The 26019-nt window shown below is 44.6% G+C and overlaps 1 protein-coding gene across 1 annotated transcript in view; it reads right to left on the bottom strand.

The window, feature by feature from the left end:
- LOC111869848 overlaps positions 1 to 26019 on the bottom strand; it is a 365921-nt gene that overhangs the window by 307082 nt on the left and 32820 nt on the right. Inside the window, exon 3 of the mRNA XM_023861680.2 lies at positions 20704 to 23659. Coding sequence (XP_023717448.1) covers positions 20704 to 23659 — 2956 coding nt within the window. The remainder of the gene's footprint in view (positions 1 to 20703; positions 23660 to 26019) is intronic.

The raw sequence follows: 26019 nt of genomic DNA, 5'->3' as shown, positions 1-26019 counted from the left end.
ATAATTTCTTCCGCTAACCCCTTTTTGAGTCAAGAATAATTTCGAAATTAAGTACCATGCGATTTATCAAACAACTTCCAGGACTTGACAGCCATTTACCGCTACATCGAGTCGGACGGTATTTCCGAAACTACTGAGCAGACCTGGGGGAGGCGGTGCAGTCAGTATAGCGACTGGCTACAGACTGGACGAGTTCGAGTCCCGGTAGGGGCAAGAACTTTCTCTTTTCCGTGTCGTCCAGACCGGCTCTGGGGCCTACCCAGCCTCCTGTCCAGTGGGTAACTGGGGTGCTTTCTCCTGGGGTAAAGCGACCGGGACGTGAAGCTGACCACTCACCTCCAGCTAGTGCTGAGGTCAAGAAAATATAGATCTATACATCCACTCCCCCATTCGCCTTCAGGACATAGTGCTTAATTAGTTAAGCACAGGGCTTCGTCTTTTTTCACCTTTTCATTTCTATCCGATTTAAGGGAAAACACGGGGTGAAGCAACTTTATCTGACAGGTCTAAAAAATTGGGTATACCTGCGTATCGTTTATATGAAATGAAATTTACCAACATTGACATTAAGGGAGGAACATTGGTTGAGGGTGTTTGAGAAGAGGTTGCTCAGGGGAGTATTTGTACTGAAGAGGAAAGAAGTGATAGGAGATTGGAGGGGAGCTTCATTACTTGTACTCTTGGCTAGGTATGATTACAATGGGTAGGGTATGCAGCACGAACGGGGAGGAGTGTATATAGTTCCGATTAAAAAAAAAAAGGAAAGAGGCCACTAGGAAGACGCAGACGTAGGCGAACGGATAATATTAAAATTGATCTTAGATAAACAGGATGGGATGATATGGACTTGATTAAACTAGCTCAGGATAGGGACTAGCGCGGGCTCTTCTGAACACAGTAATGAACCTTTGGGTTCCATCAAATTTTGGGAAATTCTTGAGTAGCTGAGCGACTGGTGGCCTCTCTAGAAGTATTTATATGCTCAGTGGAGTTAGTTAACATAGAATAGCCACTGCAAAGCGAATCGTAAACTCAGTTCACGGTCTTAGTATTGTTTCCAAAACTTATAGTTCTTTGGGAGGAAATGTTCTTGGGTGACATTACAAGCATTCGATATCTGATGAACACCTGAAGGCAAATATTACAAATAATTTGCCCTTATATCGAAGTGAAAACCGTATCAATCCCTAGTCTTGGTGCATACTGCAACTAAGACGAACACAGCTACTGAATGCGCTTGCAGTTATCAAAATAAAACAACAACAAAGTTCAAGCCATTAGCATTTCATAGGTTAACAACAAAATTATAGTTGCTAAATATTGGTGATAATGACCATCAATATACGCTGTAACAACAAGAATGAGTGGTCTCTCCCACTACGAGTGACGCAGAGAGTGACCTCGCTGTATGAACGCGACGGCTTACAGGGTGTTTAATAATACATTGCAACAGTGTTAGTTATATAATGAGATAAGTAGTCCGATATACTTAAGTTATGTGAGTTATTCCACTTATGGTGATAAAATCAGGTCAAACCAGACAGACAACTTTATTGTTGTTGCCCCCCCCCACTTCCATCCATCTAGTTTTTAGCCTGCGATATACAACCACTATTGAGTATACATCCAACAACCAACTCCACGGAACAGGGAAGCTAACAGTCGCTCAACTAGTAAATAAATTCTATACCTTATTCATGGAACGCGGTGGCGCAGTTGGTTGAGGCACTATGTTACAAGCAGGAAGGTCGCGAGTCCGATTCCCGATGAAGTCAAAATTTCAATTGACCTAATCCTTCCAGCCGCACTGTGGCCCTGGGGTCGACTCAACCTCTAACAGAAATGAGTACCAGGAATCTTCCTGGGGAGTAAAGGGCGGCCGGCGCGTAAGGCTGATCTCACTGACATCTGTGAGCCGATTGTGTAGAAAATACGGGAAATGGACTGGACGACCCGAGTTCAATTCCCAGCATGGTAGGTATTTTCTTCACAACGTCCAGACCAGCCCTAGGGCCCACTGTTTCCTATCCAATGGGTACCGCAAGCGATTTCATTGGAAGCGGCCGGGGCGTGACGCTGACCACTCACCTCCACTCCCCCAAATGTCTTCATAACATAGTGCTTAGTTAATTAAGCACAGGGACAGTTTTACCTTTATGCATTAATCATTCAACTGATCACAGTTACCTAGCAACGGTACGAAATGCGCTATACTCGTATTTTTCGTAGCCTCAGTTCGTATTTGTGTCCAGATCTCATACCGGTATTTGGACCGCATTTTTATTTCTTGCTTCAAGTTATTTTACGACGCCAGTATTTAGGGTATAGGGTCGAGTGGCTGGATGACACTGAAAAACGAACTGGGAAGGACATTGAAAGAGGCGATCATGGCTTAATTATAAGGTACTAACTACATAGCAGTTCGACGTACATCGAAAAGCACCTGAAGATGGCACTTTTGTGCTGAAACATGTAGTGCAAGAGAGAAGAGTAAGGTGAATAAATGTATGCACTGTAAGACGGTCAGAATAAATCATGAACACACTAACTACACACTTGGCCGGTCACGGTAGCTCGCTCGGAAGCCGGGATCGTGGGTTCGAATCCCACTAAGGGCATGGATGCACAATAAAACACTATAGGTCGCGGTGCAAGAGCCGAGAAGGCCCACCCCTTATACATTCATTCATTCAAGGGCATGGATGTTTGTTATGTGCGTTTTTCTGTGTTTGTGTACAGGTAGAGGACTTGCGACGAGCTGATCAACCTCCCAAGGAATCCTACCGAATGTCTAAGGTCTAGTAAACCGAAATGAAACGGAAAGTTTCATGGAGATAGGCCTAGGCCCAAATTGAGGCTGTAGCGCCAAAGGAAAAAAAAAACTATGGAGATACTGAGGAAAACTTTAGTCAAGATGGTGGGTATCACAGCCGACGAACTTGCGCCTTCATGCTACAAGTTAAAAGCGTTCGCAGCTTAAGTCAACTTGCCCGTTCCCAATTACATTGGAGCTCTAAACGAATTATGCAACACGATCTGCGCATGCCAATTATCTCCCGTTAATTAATTAACAGCAAGTGTTTAACAGTCCCGTTGAATAACTACACTGCGACATCTGTTGCGGTTACGTGGAGCAGAGGTAGCCGCTTAAGTCTAAACTATAAAACGAACGAAGAAACGAATAAACGGAGATGTAGACACTGCCCCCTTCCCACCACAAGCATTTAGTATTTTCCAAATAAGGATAAATTTTAAGATTATTATCTTCTGCGATTGTATGTACTCGTAGTCTGGTAGATGTTTACTGAGTTTTCGGAGGAACATACTGCTTCTATCTTCAGAGTCCAAAAGCCAAGACATCAGAGCATGGAAAAAAAAAGCGTTATACAAATATATCCGCGATCGGCTTAATCTTCTACCCTTTAGATGGAAGCAGTATGATCCTCCAGAAACTATGTAAACTTCTACCAGACTACACAGCGTACATTCACAGCTGTGTAAAACCTCAGATCTCAGAAATGTAGGTGTAATTCAAATTCCACATGAACCGAACTGGAATCGAACGAGGTACAGGGGTATCGAAGCATTTAGTCAGTGAGCCAGCGTTATTTCAACGGAACGGTTCCTACCGGCCTTCAGGCAGAATGATTTTTTTTTGTTCTTTTTAGGTAGGTACTTCTAGATCAATTGCTTTCTTGTTTGTACAGCCTGGCCCAAAGAATTTGCCATAACTGAACACGTCAGCGTGCACGGAACACATAGTGACAGGTCACGTTCGACACACGGACACATACGTCTATTATTTCTTTATTTATGGTTTTTACTTGCAATCTGTTTAAAGACACTGTATAGCGGCTGTTAACACTGGTTAATAGTAGAATGATTAACGAGTAATAAATGGGAAAGAATATGGAATGAAGTGGTCGTGGCCTATTCCAACATACTACCCCGGAATTCGCTTAAAGAAGCTCAGGAAAACGATCTCAGTCAGGATACTTAGTGTCCCTCCTGAGATCCGAACCGAGCACCTCTCGAATTCAAGGCACAAGCGAGAATATTGTACAAATTAAAACTAAATTTCCTTAGAAGAGTGCTAATATCTTCTTGGATATAACGCCGTGTAATCCGTCGAAAGTCAACCGACGTTTCGGTTACCACCAACTTTCATGCTGGTACCTTACTCGGCTTATTCTTCGACCCTGAAGACGGAGGCGATAAGTTATTCCTAAATGTCAGTTGACTTTCAACGGGCTACACAGCGTTATAACCCAGAAGATAACCTATCCCTGTAAGAGGACGTGGAGGCCCATGGGGTTGTGAGACGTCGAGGTTCCAAAACTTTCTATACAATCGGCTCAAAGATGGCTCTTCATAAGGACCGCTGTGAGAACCTCAAATCCTAGGAACTTCCTTGGCTTTAACTAGCCATGCGTCGGCGAAGATGTGAAGAGGAACACGGAAGGAACTCAGAGAAAACCCTCCAGCAGTGCCACTTAGTCCATCACAAATCTCTGAGTCACCCCAGGGGGCTGAACCCAGGCCTCCAATATAAGTATCTAGAATCTGTTAGCCAGAGCACTAGCGGGGCCTCCGGAATTAGTACATAAATTAACAAGAACTTCTAGGAAGAACCAATCTCAGAGCACATCAGTAAATTGCTGCCAACCCTCGCCAGCACAGTCTTTTTTTTTTGTTTCGGGGCCGAATTTTTGTTCGTTCCAAAACCATTTACGTTTCTGGAAATGATGCCTCACCCTCTTCGACTTTTATTTCGCTACATATTGAGTATGTGTTACGACAAGAACCGCACAGAAAACACCGCGTCGAACAGCTGTTTATTGTTGCGTGTGCATTCGTTGCTGAGGGAAAGTGTTTACAGAGCCGTTGCCTATGTGAGAACATACACACAGCAAGGTCATCTCATAAACCTCATTTTATGTTTTCAAAAGAAGGATAGTAGGCTAAAAATACTCATAACTACGTAATGGTGTGCGCGTGTATTTGGTTAGGGATGCAACATCGATGGTTATATGTTAATTTCAGTTAATTTCCCTAGACTTTATTTACCCATCCGAATTCTTTCTTCTTTCTTTCATTGGCGCTACAGCCCTCATTTGGGCCTAGGCCTAACTCCATGAAACTCTCCTTTTCACTTCGGTTTACTAGATCTTAGACATACGGTGGGACTCCTTGGGCGGGTGATCAGCTCGTCGCAAGGCCTCTACCTGTATACAAACACAGAAAAACACACACAAACATCCATGCCCTGAGTGGGATTCGAACCCACGATTCCGGCTTCAGAGCGAGCGAAGACAGTTCATGCCTTAGACCGCTCGGCTACCGTGACCAGCCACCCCTCCGAATTATACCACATAATTCACACTGTAACTTTACTCGAAAATATGTTGTAATAGCTCACGTCATTAACCCCTTAGAACGCAATAATTAGCGCATGTATCATTCGGCATTTTGCTCTAACAGTGCACTTACGGGCCGATCACAGTGGCCGCACGGTCTAAGGCATGAACTGTCTTTCCTCGCTCGAACGCTGGGATCGTGGGTTCGCATCCCATTCAAGGCACGAATGTCTGTGTCCGATTATTCTGCGTTTGTGTTGTTCTGCGTGCAGGTAGCGGCCTTGCAAAGGGCTGATCACCCGCCCAAGGAGCCCTACCGACTGTATATAGGGTTAAGAAACTGAAAAAGCAGCCAAGGTCCAACAAAGGGCTGTAGAGCCAGAGATAGTATATTTATGGCTTTTGCATAATTCTCACAATAAACAGCAAATATTTCCTAAAACAGTAGAGAGGAGGTCGGTGTACCGGCAACGCGACAGACTTGTATTTGGGAGGCACTCATTTCGAGACTCGGCCGGGAAACCGACTATTCTGATTCAGGTTTTCGTGGTTTTTCATCAGTACTTCTATACAAATACTGAGATAATACCTGAATTAGGCCATGACCGATTCTTCCCAAATCATTTCCAATTCTTCATCCATGAGTCACCGTATCATCCGAAACTCTACAAGCCTCTGTATTGACATCGTCTTAAAATAAACAGCAACAAACAAACTTACTTACTTACTCATGGAGCTGAACCCTTCTTGAGGAGAAGCCAAATCTGCAGCTACTCAACAATTTCCCAGCATTTTATAGAACCCGAAGGTTCATTGCCGTGTTCACAAGAGCCCTCCACTGGTCCCTATCCTGAGCCAGATAAATCCATACCATCCCATCCTATCTCTCTAAGATCCATTTTAATATTGTCCACCCACCTACGCCTTGGTCTTCCCAGTTGTATCTTTCCTCCTGGCTTTCCCACCAATATCCTATATGCATTCCTCTTCTCCACCATTCGTGCTACATTCCCTGCCCAGCTCATCCTCCTTGACTTGATCATTCTAATTATACTTGGAGCAGAGTACAAGTTAGCAACAAATAAACAGAACCCAAAAAAAGCAATAACCATTTGGTCTTTCTAATGAAGAGACGCTGTGTTTACTGTAAGACAACAACTGCATTCTTACGTACTATTTTACTAAATTCCTGTTTGAAAGGGTCAAAGTGTTTGGACGTGGGCCGAAAGCCCGTCTTTCATTTCCCGGCAGAGACGTCCTTCCCCTCGGGTTCAGACAGCACAGGGACCACCTGTCCAAGGGGAGTCAGGAAACCGTGATGCCAGATACCCCCCCTTCGAGTTCCCTGGAGCATTGCTCCTGTGATGGCACAATGTACGCGTCCTCTGTATACCCTCATCCTGAAGAGTTCCTGTTAACAATAACGTGGGCTGGGTGTCTGATCACTGCTCTGACGTCAAAGCCTCCTTCGTGTGGTATGCGGTTATTCCGTTGTGCTGAGTAAGCACTTGCTACTTCGCGCCTGTACCAGCTGCCACAGCCTCTCGAGTGATTTCAGGATACAGATAACTACTACCCGTTTTAGATGTACGCCTCTGTGGTCTAGTGGTCAGAGTTCCCGGGTTCGATTCCAGGCGCTACCAGATTTTCCGAGAAGTAGTGGGTCTGGAAAGGGGTCGACTCAGCCTCGTGAGGATAACTGAGAAGCTGTTTGACTGAAAAGGTAGCGGCTCCGGCCTAGAAAACCGAAATTAATGGCCGTGGGGATTCGTTGCGCTGACCACGTGCCACCCTCTATCCGCTAAAGTTGGCACTAACTTCGCCGACAAGCGGCGGTCGCTCAGTCAGTATAGTTCGCTTGCGGACTAAAGCCACGGAGTTTGTTTTATTTTGTGTGTTTATAGTTCACTGCGTTTCCCTTACCAAGTGTTAACTCAACGCCTTCGGTCGGCTCAACAGAATTTACGGGAACCGATGAACGCACTGATGGGCACAAGGCCATAATGTTGTTTTCAAGAGTATGAAACTTGATCTCTCATTCTCTAGGAAGGCCGTGATGTGTGACGGTGTATCAGGAAAAGACTCTGCCGCCCCCTCAACAAAAAAGTAGAGAAAATTACATAATGAGGACATTCAATTATATTTCCGTTTTAGACATACTTTATTTAATTTCAATATTATTTTTACCAGCTCAGTCGGCATAGTAACTGGCTACGGAATGGACGACATAGTGATTGGAGTTCGAGTCCCCGTATGGGGCAAGAATTTTCTCTTCTCCGCGTCGTCCAGACAGGCTCTGGGGTCCACCCAACCTATCCAATGGGTACCGGGAATCTTTCTTTGGAGTAAAACGGCCGGGGCGTGAAGCTGATCACTCATCTCCATCTCATGTAGAGGTCAAGATCTATACATCCACTCCCCCATACGCCTTCATGGTGTTACGTTTAAGTAGTTAAGCACAGGGGCAACTCTATCTTTTTTTACCTTTTTATTTGATTTTAATTTGCGCTTTGTTCGTCTGGAGGACGATACAGAACAGTAAGTTACGATATATGACATACCTGAGGATAGTCACGTAAGACCGAAACATACTGTATTAATAAACCAGAACAAATGACAGCGAGGAACTAACCACGCAGCCACTGAAACACTTACGAAAGTTCCATTAATAAGAATGAAAATAAATACGCAATCAATCAACGCAAACAGGATGCTTAAATATATTATACACGTAACAGCACTTATTTATGGTTTATTTAATGAGAGCAGTTGAGACTACATTACGTCGAACGGTAGGTTGACTGAAGAGTAATAAGTCGGAAAGTATGTGTAAGTAAGCGATCGTGGTATATTTCAATGTACTATCCCAGTATCTTGCATGGAGGGATTGACGATAATGACGAAAATATCGAAGACACTCCATGTCCGGACCGAGATTCGAACCACGCCCCTCCTGAAGCTAGCCAGAAGCGTTACCGACTGAGTCAGCTTGCTCAGTATGCGTTTCGTACTTTGTATTATTCACTAGTCTTAGTTGTTCTTTAATTATTTTGTAGGGGTGCGGTGAGACTGAGTCCACTTGGTACGTCGGCCACTTCTGGCCTATTGTACCAGCAACAGGCAATAGATGAGTGTGGAGCAGTCGGTGGAATGAGAACTGTCAGGGGAAACCGAAGCACTGGAAGAAAACCTGCCCCAGTGTCACTTCGTTCACCATAAATCCCACATGACCTGACCTGGGATCGACCCGGGCCGTCGCGGTGCGAAGCCAGCGACTAAACGCCTGAGCTATGGCACGGCCCGTGTTATTAACTAAATATGGTTCTTAGGGTTATAAGATTGAAGAGCACTACATGGACAGTGCATGGAGCATGCCTGGTAGTACAGAAAATACGAAGAAAATAATATACGATAGTAGTAATACAGGCTCAAGGGAAAATTCTATTTAAGAGACCTACATATGGGTAGGATTATAATACTGTAGCATGCATACCCGTTGCTAGGCAACAGATTCCTAAGACGCACGAATGAACTGGGAAGCGGTGTGCTCTACGTGGTCCATGTGACAGCTGCGTGACGCAACAATAGAAGTAACGTGGGAACGGTGTTTTCTTTGTATAATGTCCGTGTCGAGATGTTATAAGCAGACAGTTCAATTGAGTCGAATGAGATGGAGCGAGTTGGTGGGTGAGTGAGTGAGTTAGTTGGATGACTGCTGGGGTTCAGTTCTTGTGAGCTGTTGCTGTCAGAAGCTGGCAGCTGAGGCACGGGAACAGTTCGGAAACAAAGGGGACCGTCCGCCGTTGGCAGCCGTTACCAGGCAACGACTGCTCGAGACGCAGCAGAGAGAAGGCTTATTACGTGCTGCAGTGAACTGCTGAGTGTATGAATTAGCGATAGCGCTATAATTACTGGTATTTACGATATGTAAATGTTCAGTAAATCCAATAACCATTCCAAACCCCATCTATAATCACTCATCCAGCTGACAATAACAAAAGTAATCTTAAAGAAACAGAGTGAAACGGGCGCTAGATATACGTTCCAAATTCCAAACTGAGTTAATGTATTACATTCGACGCAAAACGACATTTACAGTTGATACAGCGTTGCTAAATAGATATCACAATCTGTTGTTTTGCTCACATGAAACAAACTCTGAGATCACAAGTAAATAACCATCAATCTTGCAGGCAGATTAATCATTGCTTGTTTGTGCTAACCATTATTCTGTTTCGGCAAATTAGACACACAGACCATTTGCACCGATTCCTTACCTATGTGTGTCTCACGTAAATATATTTGTTAGAGTGTGATGGTCACAAGGCGCAACAAATATTTTTATAGGTGAAACTCCGTCCCACATCTGTGAATATGAGGCTGACTGAAAAACACATCACAGACAATAACAATATCACATTATTAGGACATCCTACATTGAAAAAATACAGGCTTCGAGAAGCTATTTAAACAAACATTTTTCATGAAAATGAGAGAGTTGACGACAGAGAGATTACTGTTGGCAGAGCCATCTATCGGAAGAACAGGGATACAAGCAACAAGCAGCGAAATATCTGCTGTTGTGTGACGGTTAACCTAATTCCTACATATATGTGTCTCAAACACACAACAGGATGCACCCAAAGAAGATATCAGCGTACCGTGTTACCACAATCTCAAGCATCAACACAATATTTATTGCATAAAAAATCATAAAGTATTGAGGACCACCGGATTCGATCCCAACCATCGCTACTGGTCTTAAATTAAATTAATTAAAAACATGCCATGTAATGATAACCAATTACTTAAAGAAAGGAAGGCCTCGACAAAGTACTAATAATTCTGTTAAGTGAAGGGACTACACATCTGCTAATAATTTCCTTTAGCTCGTCACAAATAACCTCAATATCTCGCACAGTCGCCATATTTGTAGACCTAGCAGTTAAAATAGAGAGCATGACAATGCAGAATTTGGAGACGTGTTTATGATGTATCTTCGTACAACACGTTGCATGTTCAAGACGTTCCTTAATTACTGACGTGAAACCAAAAGATAAACACAGAATTCGCACAGCTGCCATATTTCGTTTTACACTCTACAAAGAGATAATAACGAACAAACGCTCGAAAGTTGGGTACTTTCCTACGTTCTCTTTCAACAGAGAATTTAAAAACGTCGATTGAAGTTGCGCTGTCCTTCCATTTACGGAATTACGTCAGTAAAATTTTTATTACTGATGGCAAGAGTTTGAAAAATATGAAGATAGCATCGGTAGGCCGCGCCATAGCTCAAGCGGTTAGTCGCTGGCTTCCCACCGCGCTGGGGTAGGTTTTCTCTGAGCATTTCGGTTTCCCCTGCCAATCTTCATTCCACCAATTGCTCCACAATCATCCTCACCTATCATCTGAGGCTGGTACAATAGACCAGAAATGGTCGCAGTACCAAGTGGACTCAGGCTCATCCCACCAATAAAAAAATAATAAAAAAGGACAGCATTATGTTCATAAAGTCCTCCATGTAACATTGAGGCCTATACGACTGTGAGACGTCGAGGCTCCCACATTTTCTAAAAAAATCGGCTCACAGATGGCGGTGAGGTTGTCAGCCTTAGGCGTCGGCCGCCATTTATTACCAGGAAGATACTCGGTACTTATTTCTGTGAAGTCAGAGTCGACCCCAGTGCCATATTGTGGCTGTAAGGATTAGGTAAATTGAAAAAAAAAATCAGTGCCCTCATCGAGAATCCAAGGCGCGACCTTCAGGCTTGTAACACAGTGCCTCAACCAACTACGCTACCGCGTGCCCCCAGCATTTTGTTCATACAAAGTTTAATTTAAATAAGTCAACTGGCTCAGGAGTTCCTGACGAGGACAGACACGCAGATAAGTTATAACACAACGTGCATATGCTTCTTTTTAATAAGAAATGTAGGCTTCAAATAGAGAAATGCATATCGAGTCTTTAATGGAAAGCCAGAAGGAAAGAGGCCATTAGGAACATCTACAATTATTTGGGAGGATAATTTTAAGATGGTAAAGGTAAAATTGGCCGGTCACGGTAGCCGAGCGGTCTAATGCATGCACTGTCTTCGCTCGCTCGGAAGCCGAGATCGTGGGTTCGAATCCCACTCAGGGCATGGATGTTTGTGTGCGTTTTTCTGTGTTTGTCTACAGGTAGAGGCCTTACGACGAGCTGATCACTCGCCCAAGGAGTCCTACCGTATGTGTAAGGTCTTGAAAAACCGAAGTGAACGGAGAAGTTCATGGAGGTAGGCCTAGGCCGACTGGGGCTGTAGTGCCAAGAAAAAAAAAAAAAGCAAAATTGACCGGTCACGGTAGCCGAGCGGTCTAAGGCATGTACTGTCTTCGCTCGCTTGGAAACCGGGATCGTAGGTTCGAATCCCACTCAGGGCATGGATGTTTATTTTGTGTGTGTGCGTTTATCTGTGTTTGTGTACAGGTAGAGGCCTTGCGACGAGCTGATCAAGGAGTTCTACCGAATGTGTAAGATCTAGAAAAACCGAAGTGAACGGAGAAGTTAATGGAGTTAGGCCTAGGCCCACTGGGGCTCTAGTGCCAAGGAAAACAGAAAAGGTAAAATTGTCCCTGTGGTTAATTAATTAAGCACCACGCTATGAAGGCGTATGGGGAACTGGATGTATAGATCCACGTTTTCGTGACCTCGGCACTAGTTGAAGTTGAGTGGTCAGCTTCACGGCCCGGATGCTTTACCATCGGCGAAAAAGTCCCCGGTACTCACTGGATACGAGACTGGGTGGGCCGCAGAACCGGTCTGGATAATTTGAAGAAATTTTCTGACCCTACTGGGACTCGAACCCCAGCCCTTCGGTCGTATAGCCTCTAGCCAGCCGCTACACTGACTGCAATATCCTTCCTCCTCAGTGTTAAGATGTGCCTTGCTCTTTTGAACACAGTAATGAACCTTCGGGTTCCATCAAATGTTGGGATATCCTGGAGTTGTTGACCTACTGGCGACTTCTCAAGAGGGACGGAGCTCTATGCAGTTACTTTAAACTTTAAACCAATAACTGATTTTCCTTCTCGTCACTACGGACAACCACATTCATTTACAAGAGAAAAACAAATTTTATTACACATAATTTCTGGCACACGCGACAAAAATAAAACCCTAGTCAATATCGCAGGAAAAGGTAAGGTAAAGCTGTCCCTGTGCTTAACTAATTAAGCACTACGCCATGAAGACGTATGGGGGAGTGGATGTATAGATCTACCTTTCCTTGACGTAGGTACTAGCTGGGGGTGAGTGGCAGGCTTCACGCCCCGGCCGCTTTACCCCCGGTGAAAGAACCCTGGTACCCTTTAGACAGGAGGTTCGGTGAACTCCAGAGTCGGTCTGGACGACATGTAGAAGAGAAAATTCTTGACCCTACCGGGACTCGAACTCCATCACCTCGGTCGGCCAGCCCGTAGCTAGTCCCTATACCGACTATGCTATCCCGCAGGAACGGTTTAAAAAAATACTCGTATACATTTCGTGATTGTCTTGGTACTGTAAGCAGACTAAGTTCTGTCTTGCATACCGTGGGCCGTACATTTCGAAACCTCTTGCCATTTAGGTGGCAGGCGGGTTGTTTCTGCCCCTCTTCGGACGGTAAAGTGACTAGGCTATGGGCTAGGAGACCGGTGAATGGTGGGGTTCGATTCCTGGCGAGGTCAGAGATTTAGTCTTTTCAGCACCACTTCCAGACCGGCTATATCTAGTGAGTATCAAGGGCTTTTTTCGCGGGAAGTAAAGCGGCCAGGACGTGAAACTGGTCACTCACCTACTGACGGAATGCTTAATTAAGCACAAGGACGATCTTATTTACATGTGACGCCGTGTAGATATTTTGTTGAGCGATGTTACCGATACAGGAGCCACATCCGAGAAGACGGCATTCTTCAACCTTATTTTCACTTTTTGCAGTGTACCTGCTACTAAAAAGCTCCAATTCTGGGTTGCATATGCGATCATATCCTGAGGTGTGAGATAGCGGACCAGGCAGCACATTATCATATACTCGGTCTTCAGGTTGGGACCTTTATCTGTAAGCCGGCAGTTGGTTGGTTACTGAGGGAGGGAAACGATTTTTATAGACAAAGAAATGTCGAACTATATCAGTAAGGTCCAGGAAAACGGAAGTGGTGGATTATTAACCTCATTCGACAACATCGACCTATCGACCTTGTGTACACTTACATCAGCAGCAGCCATCCTTACGTTTTGCAATTTGGAATGCACTTATCGGTTGGGTCGGGATAGTTCAGTCGCTACTGCGAATACGCTACGGGCTTCACGGCCGGGGTTGGATTCCTGGCTGGGGCACGATATTCTTCTGCTCTCCTGGGCACCCAGACAGGCTCTGAGTCCCGTCCAGCCTCCAGTTCAACGGGCACCGGTCCAGCCGGTACGCCATCGCTATACCGACTGAGCTATCCCGACTCCACTATTATNTTATTATTATTATTATTATTATTATTATTATATTAATTTCTTTGTGTGTACGTACATGTATTGTCCTTTCTGGTCACAAATGGCATAACTATTGGAAATGTACTTATTTTATTTTCTCGCCTGTTAAAGCTAACTTCAATTTTTCTTGGCACTGTTATTGATTTATTGCTATTATATAGACTCTCATATTTTGTATTGTGCTCTTTAATTATTTTTGTGTTTTTCTGTGTACTCTTGCTAACTTTGTAATTGGCCACTGTGCTGTTAAGTTTGCACGTAAATAAACACGAATTGAATTGAATTATCATCACCACCATCTTTATACATTACCGGTCACGGTAGCCAAGCGGTCTAAGGCATGTACTGTCTTCACTCGCTCGGAAGCCGGGATCGTGGGTTCAAATCCCACACAAGACATGGATGTTTGGTATATGTATGTGTTTATTCTGTGTTTGTGTTGTCCTGTGTTTAGACAGAGGCCTTGTGACGAGCTGATCACTCGTTCAAGGAGTCGTACCGTCTGTAAAATGATCAAAATGAAAAACAACCTCGACACCGTAAGGTACAAGAACGGATTAAGTAAGTATTATTAACAAGTCATCTCTCTGTGCGGACGAGTTTAATAACATCGATAAGGGCCATCTTTAGGAATGTGACATCATTTGGTCCACTAAAAGTTCAGCGACGTTTCGGAGAAACGTGCTGTTTCCGCCCTCAGAGTAAGCCAAGCATTGTGCACAATGAATCATGTGAGGAAAACCTGGTTCCGATACGGGCCTCCATGTTCACCGCTGTGATGTCAAATCCAAGACGTTGAATGAAATTTTGGTACTATGACTGTAAATGATAAACCGAAAGAGTTCTAGAAAGAAACTGCCTTGGCCTGGGGTAATATTAAAATGGACCTTGGAGAAATAGGTTGGGGTGGTATGGATTGGATTAATCTGGATAAGGTTAGGGACCAGTAAGGGACTCTTGAGAACATGGTAATGAACCTTAGGGTTGCGTAACATGTTGGGAAATTCTTTCTCAAGAACGACTTGGCTCCATGGCCTACTTTATAAAGTACTGCCTGGAGGGACGCAGACAAACTTCTGGTACCTCAGCCAGGACAGCTGGGACCAAGTCACGAGTTGCCGCTGTGTCGGTGTATGAACTATGCAAATGGAGCTGTGTGTCACAAAGGAATGACATGGTTCGCTTTCAAAATGCGGAAATTACGTAATAAAATCTGATCGTCACTGCGATTTCGTTGTTAACCCATTCGGGCGCTAAACATTTAATTGTCCGGGCTGGGATTCTGAAGAAGGAGAATGAATAAAAAGACGAAGGGGAAGGAGTAGAAACATAGAACAAGGGGAATAGGGAAGAGACAAAGAAGTGATAGCAAGACATATATGGGGAAGAAAACAAGCAGAAACGGAAGGTGGTGGAAGGAAATAAGGAAACAGGTATAGTTTTAACACCATGCCACGAAGGCGTATGGGGGTTTATATAGCTCCATGCATTCTTAATCTTAAAAATTCGTGAATGTGAGCGGTCAGCTTCACGTCCTGGCGACTTTACGTGCGAAGAAATAGGCATGAGTACCCACTGAATGCGAGGCTGAGTTTGGCTATGCGGAGAAGAGAAGAATATTTTGTCCCTGATGGGAATCGAACCTCGAATCACTGACATTAAATTCCTATCATAAATAATAAAAGCACTGACTGACGAGCGAATTTTTTAGATGGGAGTAACAATTATGGCACGAAATATATGGTCCTGAAATGTTACAGGGTAGCAGACCTTCCAAATACGTGGTGTATCAAAAAGTTCCCGAAATTTGAATTTTGCGCGCGAATGGTTATGAGTACATCTAAATACCGCTAGGTGTCTCCCCACACACCCTTCTTGAATCAGTGGCAAGCGGTGTCGAGTTGAGTGATTGGGTTTATTGTTGGTGAACGTATTTCCATTTTTGTGTTTCCGTGAGTTTGCGGTTTTGCGATGGCTGANGAAAGTTAGGGATCTGATTCTGCAAGATCGTAGACTGACCATCCAAGACCTCTGTAACACCTTGGGACTAAATTATGGTACACGTCAACGAATTTTGTCAGAGGAACTGAACATGAGGAGGACTGCGGCAAAGTTTGTGCCACGACTGCAGCAAAATGAACAGAAGCAGCATCGCTTGGTAGTCTGCAGGGAACTTCAGCAACAGCTTCAAGAGGATCCAAACTTTCTTTCGATGGTTGTCACTGGTGACGGAAATTGGGTTTATGGCTACGACCCTGAAAGCAAGCAGCAATCGTCGCAATGGAAGAGCCCTTCTTCACCTCGGCCAAAAAAAAAGCTCGACAAGTCAAGAGCAACATTAAGTCCACGTTGATCTGTGTTTTTTATATTGACGGGATTGTTCACAAGGAGTTCGCCCCCCTGGTCAAACAGTCAATAAAGAGTTCTATCGCGATGTTCTAAGGCGTTTGAGGGAAAACATGAGGAGAAAACGTCCAGAGAAGTGGTGCACGAACGACTGGGTACTCCACCATGACAACGCACGACCGCATACGGCTTACACTGTACAGGAATTTTTGGCTAAAAACAAGATGGCAGTTGTTCCCCACCCACCGTACTCGCCAGAATTAGCTCCATGCGACTTCTTTCTCTTCCCCAAGATGAAAATCAAGTTGAAGAGGCGAAGATTTGATACAGTTGAGGAAATTCAAGCGGAAACGCAGACGGTACTAAACACCCTAACAAGGAAAGACTTCCAGGATGCATTTGAAAAGCGGCAGAAACGCTGAGAGAGGTGCATGCGCTCCCAAGGGGACTACTTTGAAGGTGATGGTGCAGAATAAGATCCAGGTAAGTCGTAATAGTTTTTACTCGTATTAATATATTTCGGGAACTTCTGGATAGCACCACGTGTATGTGATGTTAGGTTAATTCTTTTGACTCCGTGGAGCTACATGGGAGCCTTGCAAAACTTTCGACTCTGTTTCACAACTACACTCAATGGATCGCTGGAGCTAGTAACTAAGTCCATAGAGCTTAGTCCTTCTTGAGAAGCCTCCAGTTGTTCAGCTCCACAATAAATTCCCAACTTTTATTGAAGCCGAAGGTTCATCACAGCGTTCACAAGAGCCCTCCACTGGTCCCTATCCTGAAACACATGAATCCAATCCATACAACCCCATTCCATCTCTCTAAGATCAGTTTTAATATTATTCTCCCGCCTACGTCTGGGTTTTCCTAGTGGCCTCTTTCTTTCTGGCTTTCCCACCAAAATCCTATATGCAATCCTATTCTAAACATGACATTTTCTATGAAGTGAGGTTATAAGTATTTTTAGAAATGATGTATAAAATACCGTCCATAATTAAAATTACAAACACAAAGACCGTCCCTAACTTGATAATATCTTACAATAGTAATGATGGAGCTAGCAAGGTTGAACTCCCATAAGTCACAGCACAACTACAAGGAGTGGCGACCCTGCCTTATGAGGGCTCCGGATTCCACTGGGTAGCACCTGGTAAGGGTTACATGGCGAAAAGACAGGACTCGTTAGCCAAGGTAGACAGCCTGTCTATAGGAAGGAAACTGAATAAAAACCCTCGTCCTCCAAGACGAGCTCGCCAGACAGGTAACCTGCTCCAGCAAAAACAGAGTTAATCCTCAAAGACTGAATTGCCGGGGCGTGAGGACGGAACGCACTGACGAGCTCAACCCTTGCAGATGAATTATAATTCAATTCAATTTTTATTTATCTGAGTGCTCGCTCAACAGCCCAAGGGGCCAATTACAAAGGGGGCACGAGTGAAAGAAAAAACACACAAAGTACAAAACAAGGAAATTTACGTATAACGTCTGGGTAATAATGATGATAACAAAACAGTAATAATAACAAAAATCAAAGTTTTAACTTAGTAGGTGGTGGTGGTGATAATAATAATAACAAAGATAAGGTCCTTGTAATTAACTAATTAAGCACCACGCCATGAAGACGTATGGGGGAGTGGATGTATAGATCCACGTTTTCTTCAAAGCGGCAACACCTGGGAGGTGAATGGTAAGCTTCACGCCCCGGCCGCTTTACTCCTCCTGTGGAAAGAGCCTCCGGTACCCATTGGATAGGAGGCTGGGTGAGCCCCAGAGCCGGTCTGGACTATGTCGAGAAAATTCTTGACCGTACCGGAACTCGAACTCCGATCCCTCGGTCGTCCAGCCCGTAGCCTGTCGCCATACCGACTGCGCTATCCCGGGCTACGCGGAAGAATGGGGGAGGATAAATGATAACGTCTGTCTGTCTATCAATCTATGAGTCTGTCTTTTCCAGTTTCTAGATCTTTTACACAGTTGGTAGGACTCCTTGGATGGGGATCAGCCCGTCGCAAGGCCTCTACCTACACAGGACAGCACAAACACAGAACAAAAACGCACACAGACATCCATGCCTCAGTGGGATTCGAACTCACGACCCCAGTATTCGAACGAGCGAAGACGGTTCATGCCTTAGACCGCGCGGACACCGTCATCAGCAAACGTCTGCCACGGTATGATAAATTAATGTAACAAGCAACCAAGCCCACTGACAAAAGCAGATTATGTTTGGAATACGTTTTTAAATCGATGATCGATATGTACGTAAAAGGAAAACTTTATCAGATCACATGCCGTTACTACAAGAGAAAATGAGGTATGGGACAACAATGTATAGGCCTAACAATACAGCTAAACGCATATTACTTACTTACTTACTTACTTACTCATGGAGCTGAGCCCTTCTTGAGGAGAAGCAAAATCTGCAGCTACTCAAGAATTTCCCAGCATTTTATGGAACCCAAAGGTTCATTACCGTGTTCACAAGAGCCCTCCACTGGTCCCTATCCTGAGCCAGATCAATCCAATCCATCCCATCCTATGTCTCTAAGATCCATTTTAATATTGTCCACCCACCTACGCCTTGGTCTTCATTGTGGTCTCTTTCCTTCTGGCTTTCCCACCAATATCCTATATGCATTCGTCTCCCCCATTCCTGCTACATGCCCTGCCCATCTCATCCTCCTTGACTTAATCATTCTAATTATAATTGGAGAAGAGTACGAGTTATGAAGCTCCTCATTATGCAGTTCTCTCCAACCTCCTGTCACTTCATCCCTCTTCGGTCCAAATATTCTCCTTAGCGCCCTGTTCTCAAACACCCTCAGTCTATGTTCCTCCCTTAATGTCAGAGACCAAGTACAGCTAAACGAATATAATAATAATAAATTCTTCAAGTCACCTTGTCCCCTCGCAACAGCGCCAAAAATAAGGACGTTCAGACTCTGTTTTATAAGGCTCGCCCGAAACATTTCGATTTTGGTTTGGTTTCACTTAAACAGCAACTTTAGCTGAGGAGCTTAGAGGAACTATTAATATTTGTCTGAGTATGTGACTGACATTTTGGGTCTGTAAGTTATTACGGGCATGTACTGTCTTCGCTCGCTTGGATTTGAATCTCACTCAGGGCATGGATGTTTAGTGTGTGTGTGTGCGTTTTTCTGTGTTTGTGTACAGGTAGAGGCCTTGCGACGAGCTGATCACCCGCCCAAGGAGTCCTACCGAATGTGTAAGATCTAGAAAAACCGAAGTAAACGGAGAAGTTCATGGAGGTGGGGTTAGGCCCACTGGGGCTGTAGTGCCAAGAAAAAAAAAAGTTATTACGAGCATTAACTGCCCTGTTTATTATTCATCCACCTTAATTAGTTTCAAGGATTACGTAATTTACTCACGGGTCTGAGACATCTGACGGGTTTAGATGAAACTCGACGGTTTTAACATCGCGTTTCAGCTGCACGGTTTATATAACGTAAAGATGAAACGTGACAGGGCCTATATGACTCTCCTGCGCTAGCCTATGCGTGTTCATTTATTAAGACACGAAACCCTTTGGCACTAGCGTCACAATGTGTGACTTTCATTCACTTCAAGACCCATAACTGTGGAGAACAGAAATTCTGTACATAGATACATAACATCAAACAATGGGACCGTTCGAAATTCTGAGGGTTTATCCGGCATTTTGGGTATCGGTATCAGAAATCTTACCCAACGGGGTCCATACACGTTAATAGACAATTATCTGTAAGGTAAAGTTGTCTCTGTACTTAACTAATTAAGCACTACGCCATGAAGGCGTATAGGGGGTGGATGTATAGATCTATATTTTCTTGACCTCGGTAATAGCTGGACGTAAGTGGTCATCTTCACGCCCAGGCCGTTTTACCCCCCGGGAAAACACCCCCGGTACCCATTGGATAGGAGGTTCGGTAGGCCCCAAAGCCTATCTGGACGACACGGAGACGAGAAAATTCTTGACCCTATCGGGACTCGAACTCTGACCCCTCGGTCGTCCAGCCCGTAGTCAGTCGCTATACCGACTGAGCTATCCCGGCTCGACAATTAACTGTACACCTATTAATTCACTAGGGGCTCCACCTACTCACAATCCAATCATAACAACCAACAATGAAAAAAAGAAAATGCAAAATGTGGATATGAAAAAAACATTTTTCACGAAAATAACGACAGAGCCACATGCCGATCTAATTAATACTACCTGGGAGCACTGCGTGCAGCGCCCTATCGGCGCACAGTGTTACCAAAACCTCACACAACATCATTACTATTTTGTAGCACAGAGAGAGAGTTTCCTCAAGACATACGATGAAGAACCTGAGAGAGACTAAAAATCATTACGTGTGTTTGTTTGTTTGTTTTTGTTTTTTTCAAAATTTCTTGCTTAGATGACTTAGCTGTACATTACTTTGCTCACAATTGCCACATCAAAATCGTGGGGGGGACAACGAAATACAGAGATAACAGATGAACTTGGTGCCCTACCTTTTGTCTGGTCCTAACAGGCTGCAGGAGGGCGTCACAGCTGGCATCTTCGTCTCCGCTCAGAGTGCTACAAGTACTGCAGTCCGACGCTTTCCTCTCTGGGGTCCTGAGGGCGTACTCCGTATCCAGAGCACTGACACCTACGCTACCACTCACAGAACTCGCGCCGCTTGCACATTCCGAGGCCGACGCGTCCTCAAGTTGCTCCAGCTCTTCAAGGGTCACTGACGTAAAGTACGGGACATCATCCGAATAATCACTCACTACCACTGAGGGAGTCCTCCATTGTCGATACTGTGAAGTCGCACTCGATTCGTCGTCATCTGTTTGGAAACTCTGTGCAGACTGACGTCGAAGTTCCACGAGATACCCGTCATCATTCTCAACATCTTCAGCTGTGCTGCTTTTTCTACTGCAATCTTCATCTTCGACCACTCCACTTTCACAGCTTATCATACTCCTCAGTTTCCTAATCTGTTTCTGCCTGTAACTGCAGGAGTATCCATCACTAGCAGGAGATGTATCTATCTGATATCTGCTATCGACTAGATCAGTCTTTCCTTCCACAGAACCGAAGTCCCAACACGATTCCCCAGTACTACCGAGGAGGAAGGTATCCCTGTCTATGCCACTGTCACAGATATCATCGCACGCTGCTTCCTTTGCATTATCCCGTATTTCCTCAAACCAAGCATCGTCATTATCGCCACTGTTTCGTCTACTGACTTCATCAGGAAATATATCAGACTCCTTCGAAGATGGCCCATGCCTCCATATATACTGCAAATTAACCAAATCAAACGACACATCCGATGCTTTGTCCACGTATCGATCAAACACCATAGCTTTGTCAGAAGATTTCTCTTCAGAAGTTACAAACTCTGTAATATTGCTATAATCAGTACTTGTCTGATGTAAAGAAATTCCGGGATCCTTCATTTGAAGCTTCCTTTCATCGTCGCTTGGCAACAGACAGACAGCTGAATCTGAGCTTCCGTATCGTCCATATTCTTGTCTGCGGCCTGGTCCCTGTAACTCAGTATCTTGGTCATTATTCACAGGTGGCCAGGTCCATCTGGCTGTTGATTTTTCCACCAGTCTCTTCACGATATCATCCTCACTGCTACAAGGAGTCAGGCTACATTCAGGTGGAAGCGCTACTGAACAGCCTTCATCTGAGCCGGGGCTCACCGATCGCTTTGAAGCGCGTGGCAACATTAAACTATGACGACCTTCCTCTCCTCTGGCAGATGCTGCACTGCCACCTACGTGACTAACGTTCGGTGTGACGTCACTTGATGGCTTGATAAACAGTGAGGTCAGTGATTCGGTCGCTTGCTGGAGTATATCAGTCTCTTCTTTATTGTTTTCTTGACACACCTGTCGCAGATGACTGGCTTCTTGTCCTGCAGCATCGTTCCAATGTTGTGACTGAGTAACATTTATACAATCGTCATTTATTTCTGGTTGGGAATGCATTTTCGGATCATGATCAGTAAGACGATTACGCACGTGACACTGCCCGCGAAGTTCCATCCAATCTCTTGAATGATTTCCGTGATATTCGCCTTGTTCCTGAGACCCACTCACGTAATTTTGGGTATGGCTATGTCGTAAATGGCTTGTCGTATGTTCTATCTTACCATTATCACACTCACATTGCAACGGAAGTTGTGTATGCAGTTTTGTGGTATTTTTATTTCCCCTTTGTTCCTGTAGTCCCGCAGACGAGTCCATAGTTTCACCATGGTATTGTTGCACATATTTCGTCGAATGTTCTGCAAATACTTCACGATCATCAATCTGTCTAGTCGAATCGCCCACACGATCGATAATAAACTGCACATGTTCCTGTGAACACTGGCAAAAGTCACTGCTTTCTGTTGTTACTTGCCCTCGTATGGCTTTTTCGTGTGAATGTTTCGTTGACGGTTTTGCAAGTTCGGAATTATGCTTTTGCTGTTTCGCAGAATTGCTAGAAAACTCCTGACTCTGGTTAGAAGAATGATTTTCTATATTACCTTGCTTTTGTTTCCTCCTGGACTGGTTTTCAACTTGTTTCTCTGCTAGCGCACGTGTCCTCTGTTCCGCAATCATAACTGTATACTTGTGAATCAGTTTCTCTACACAAGGGAAACGCAACACCGCTGGCGCGTGTGCTGCTATATCCTGTACAGCTCCTGCTGACTGGGTCCAGCCTCCCGTTATTGCACCCGTCTTCCTCTGCCTTCCCTTCGTACCTTTCTTTGTGTTACATTTTTCGCCTGTTGACGGACTTTCTTCGGCTTCCACATCACACTGGCATGTTATGTCCCTTAACGATAAAGGGTGTGTGAAGGAGAGGAAAGAGGAGGAGGAAGGGGCGTCACCCTCATTGTCAACAACCACCCCACCATCTGCTTCAACACCGTTTGTTGAAGGCAACATGGGCCCCCTCATATCGCTGGCAGTTCGTGAACATAACGATACCAGCGACTTCAGGCGGCCAGCTCTTGAATTAACATTTCTATTACTTACGACGTAGTTTTTATTATCAACACCAGGAACGGTAGTTACCGACTGTTTCTCTGCTAGTGAATCTACCTTGTGAAATTTTGAGCTATGATCGTTGGTTGTTCTCCCTGCAGTTGCAGTGTTGCGATTTGTCGAACAAATGTTATCTCCGGCTTCTACAAAACTACCCTCCGTTAAGGAAGCATCTTCCGATTTTACGTGGGAATTAACGTCGAGTTTCTCGCTTGAATTTGACCGAATCAGATGATTCATGTATCGTCTATGGGAGCCTCGCGTGAATGCTGGAGGTGAAGGCAGAACAGAGGCCATTTTAGGATATTCAGTCTCTCCATTTTGTTCTTTTTGGCGTTGTTCATCTTCATGTGTTGCCGAAATGAATGAAGTAGCTGGCCACGGAGTCTGTTCGCTCTCCTCAACACGGCTCTTCCAGAAACCGGCTACACTGCAAAATAAAAACATCAAACACTTCAGAAGTTGTGAAATTGTTAGTACTTTCCAATTCGGACAAGTTGCATAATCCAGTGTTTACATTTATGATTATGAGAAGAAAAGTTACAAAAAGAGGACACAAAACGAGAGGGGATGGGAAGACTCCTGAACAAAACTTCTATAAGACATTATACTTTCAGGCCCACAAGAAGAACCATATTTTCCTTCAAGCATATGGCTAATAATATTTCACAGAGAAACCACATGACGATATAACGAATCTGTGCAAGACTCCACGAGAATTTAACGGAAGTCTCGTTTGTTTGTTGTGTCGAGACCAATTAAGATGGGTGATAGGACTGTCACCTTAAAGGATACGTTTTCACACTGGAATTGACAGATGATCCCACATGTGAAAGGTGCATAGGAGAGGTTCAATCAGCCACACATATCCTATGTGACTGTGAGGCCATAGCTTATTTAAGATTTCGTCACCTGGGCCAGACTATTATGACGCCCCCATAAATAGGGCACTACATTTCATCTGAAGGGTAGGATTAATAAAGGATTAACCAAAGGAGAAGCACAATAGATCAGTGATGGTCGCGGTGCATGGGCCAAATTACTATGGCCCACCTTTACACATACAAAAATATACTCCGTTGCCTGTAGTCCGCAAGTGAACTATACCGATCGAGTGACCGCCGCTTGTCGGCGAAGTTGGTGCCAACTTTAGCGGATAGAGGGTGTCGCGAGGTCAGCGCAAAGAATCCCCACGGCCGTTAATCTCGCTTTTCTAGACCAGAGCCGCTATTTCCTTGAAATAGCTCCTCAATTATCCTCACGAGGCTGAGTGGACCCCGTTCCAGACCCACTACTTCTCAGAAAATGTGGTAGCGCCGGGAATCGATCTGCAGCCAGGAACTCTGACCACTAAACCACAGAGGCGGTCTAAACATCTCACCAGTCGCCGCTCCTCTCAACTTTCTCCACTTCGCGACGTCAACTGCGCCAAGAGACACTGTTCAAGAAGTCAGTGTAAGCAATTTCGAACGGAAAGACGTGCATTTTCGAAACCCATATCTATTTTCCTTAAACTCGTGAAGGCACGTAGGAACTCGACGGCGTTCCATTAAGAAGCAAATAAATGTATTCAGGATAAGTATGACGTCACGGGCCGTCATTTACGTAAGCTTTGAAGTAAGGGGCGTTTTAGCGGTGATGTGCTAAGAGCAGGCAGTGTTACGAATTGGGATATACAGTTCCTCATGCGGAACGCTCAATTATACACGTACCAGTCCATAATAAGTGACGCACCTCCTACAGTAGGTGTACATAAACTAATAATACAAATTCCACCGTCAACGCAACTATGTTCCGGGCCGCGCCATAGCTCAAGCGGTTAGTCGCTGGCTTCCCACCTTGACGGCCCGGGTTTAATCCCGGGTCTGTTCAAGTGGGATTTGTGGTGGACAAAGTGGCGCTGGGGCAGGTTTTCTCCGAGTACTTCGGTTTCCCCTGCCAATCTTCTTTCCACCAATCGCTCCACAATCACCTTCACCTATCATCTGGTGCTGGTACAATAGGCCAGAAGTGGCCGCAGTACAAGGGACTTAGTCCCACCCCACTAGCAATAAAAGAAAACTTACGATCCACTAATTGTTTCGACCCTTGGGGCCATCCTCAGGTGTTGTGATTTACGCATTTCCATTACTGAACTGTAAAGCGTGTATTTATTTTTACATACCATTCAGTCCAGAACTTTTAGTCTTCTTGTTTGCTGTCCAAAAACATAAAAATTAGAATATACAAAACTATAATTTTGCCGGCGGTTCTGTATTGGTGTAAAACTTGGTCTCTAACATTAAGGGAAGAACATAGACTGAGGGTGTTTGAGAACAGGGCGCTAAGGAGAATATTTGGACCGAAGAGGGATGAAGTGACAGGAGGCTGGAGAAAACTGCGTAATGAGGAGCTTCATAACTTGTACTCTTCTCGAAGTATAATTAGAATGATAAAGTCATGGAGGATGAGGTGGGCAGGGCATGTAGCACGAATGGGGGAGAAGAGGAATGCATATAGGATATTGGTGGGAAAGCAAGAAGGAAAGAGACCACTGAGAAGACAAAGGCGTAGGTGGGTGCAACATATTAAAATGAATCCTAGAGAGATGGGATGGTATGGATTAGATTGATCTGGCTCAGGATAGGGACCAGTGGAGGGCTCTTTTGAACACGGTAATGAACCTTCGGATTCCATAAAATGCTGGGAAATTAGTGAGTAGCTGCAGATTTGGCCTCTCCTCAAGAAGGGCTCAGCTCCATAAGTAAGTGAGGCTTAAAATGCGGCCGCGCCATAGCTCAAGCGGTTAGT

The sequence above is a fragment of the Cryptotermes secundus genome, unplaced genomic scaffold, assembly GCF_002891405.2.
Source record: "Cryptotermes secundus unplaced genomic scaffold, Csec_1.0 scaffold286, whole genome shotgun sequence".
NCBI classification, from domain to species: Eukaryota; Metazoa; Arthropoda; class Insecta; order Blattodea; family Kalotermitidae; genus Cryptotermes; species Cryptotermes secundus.
Note: the sequence above shows the minus strand (reverse complement) of the source record. Positions and strands in the feature narration are given on the sequence as shown.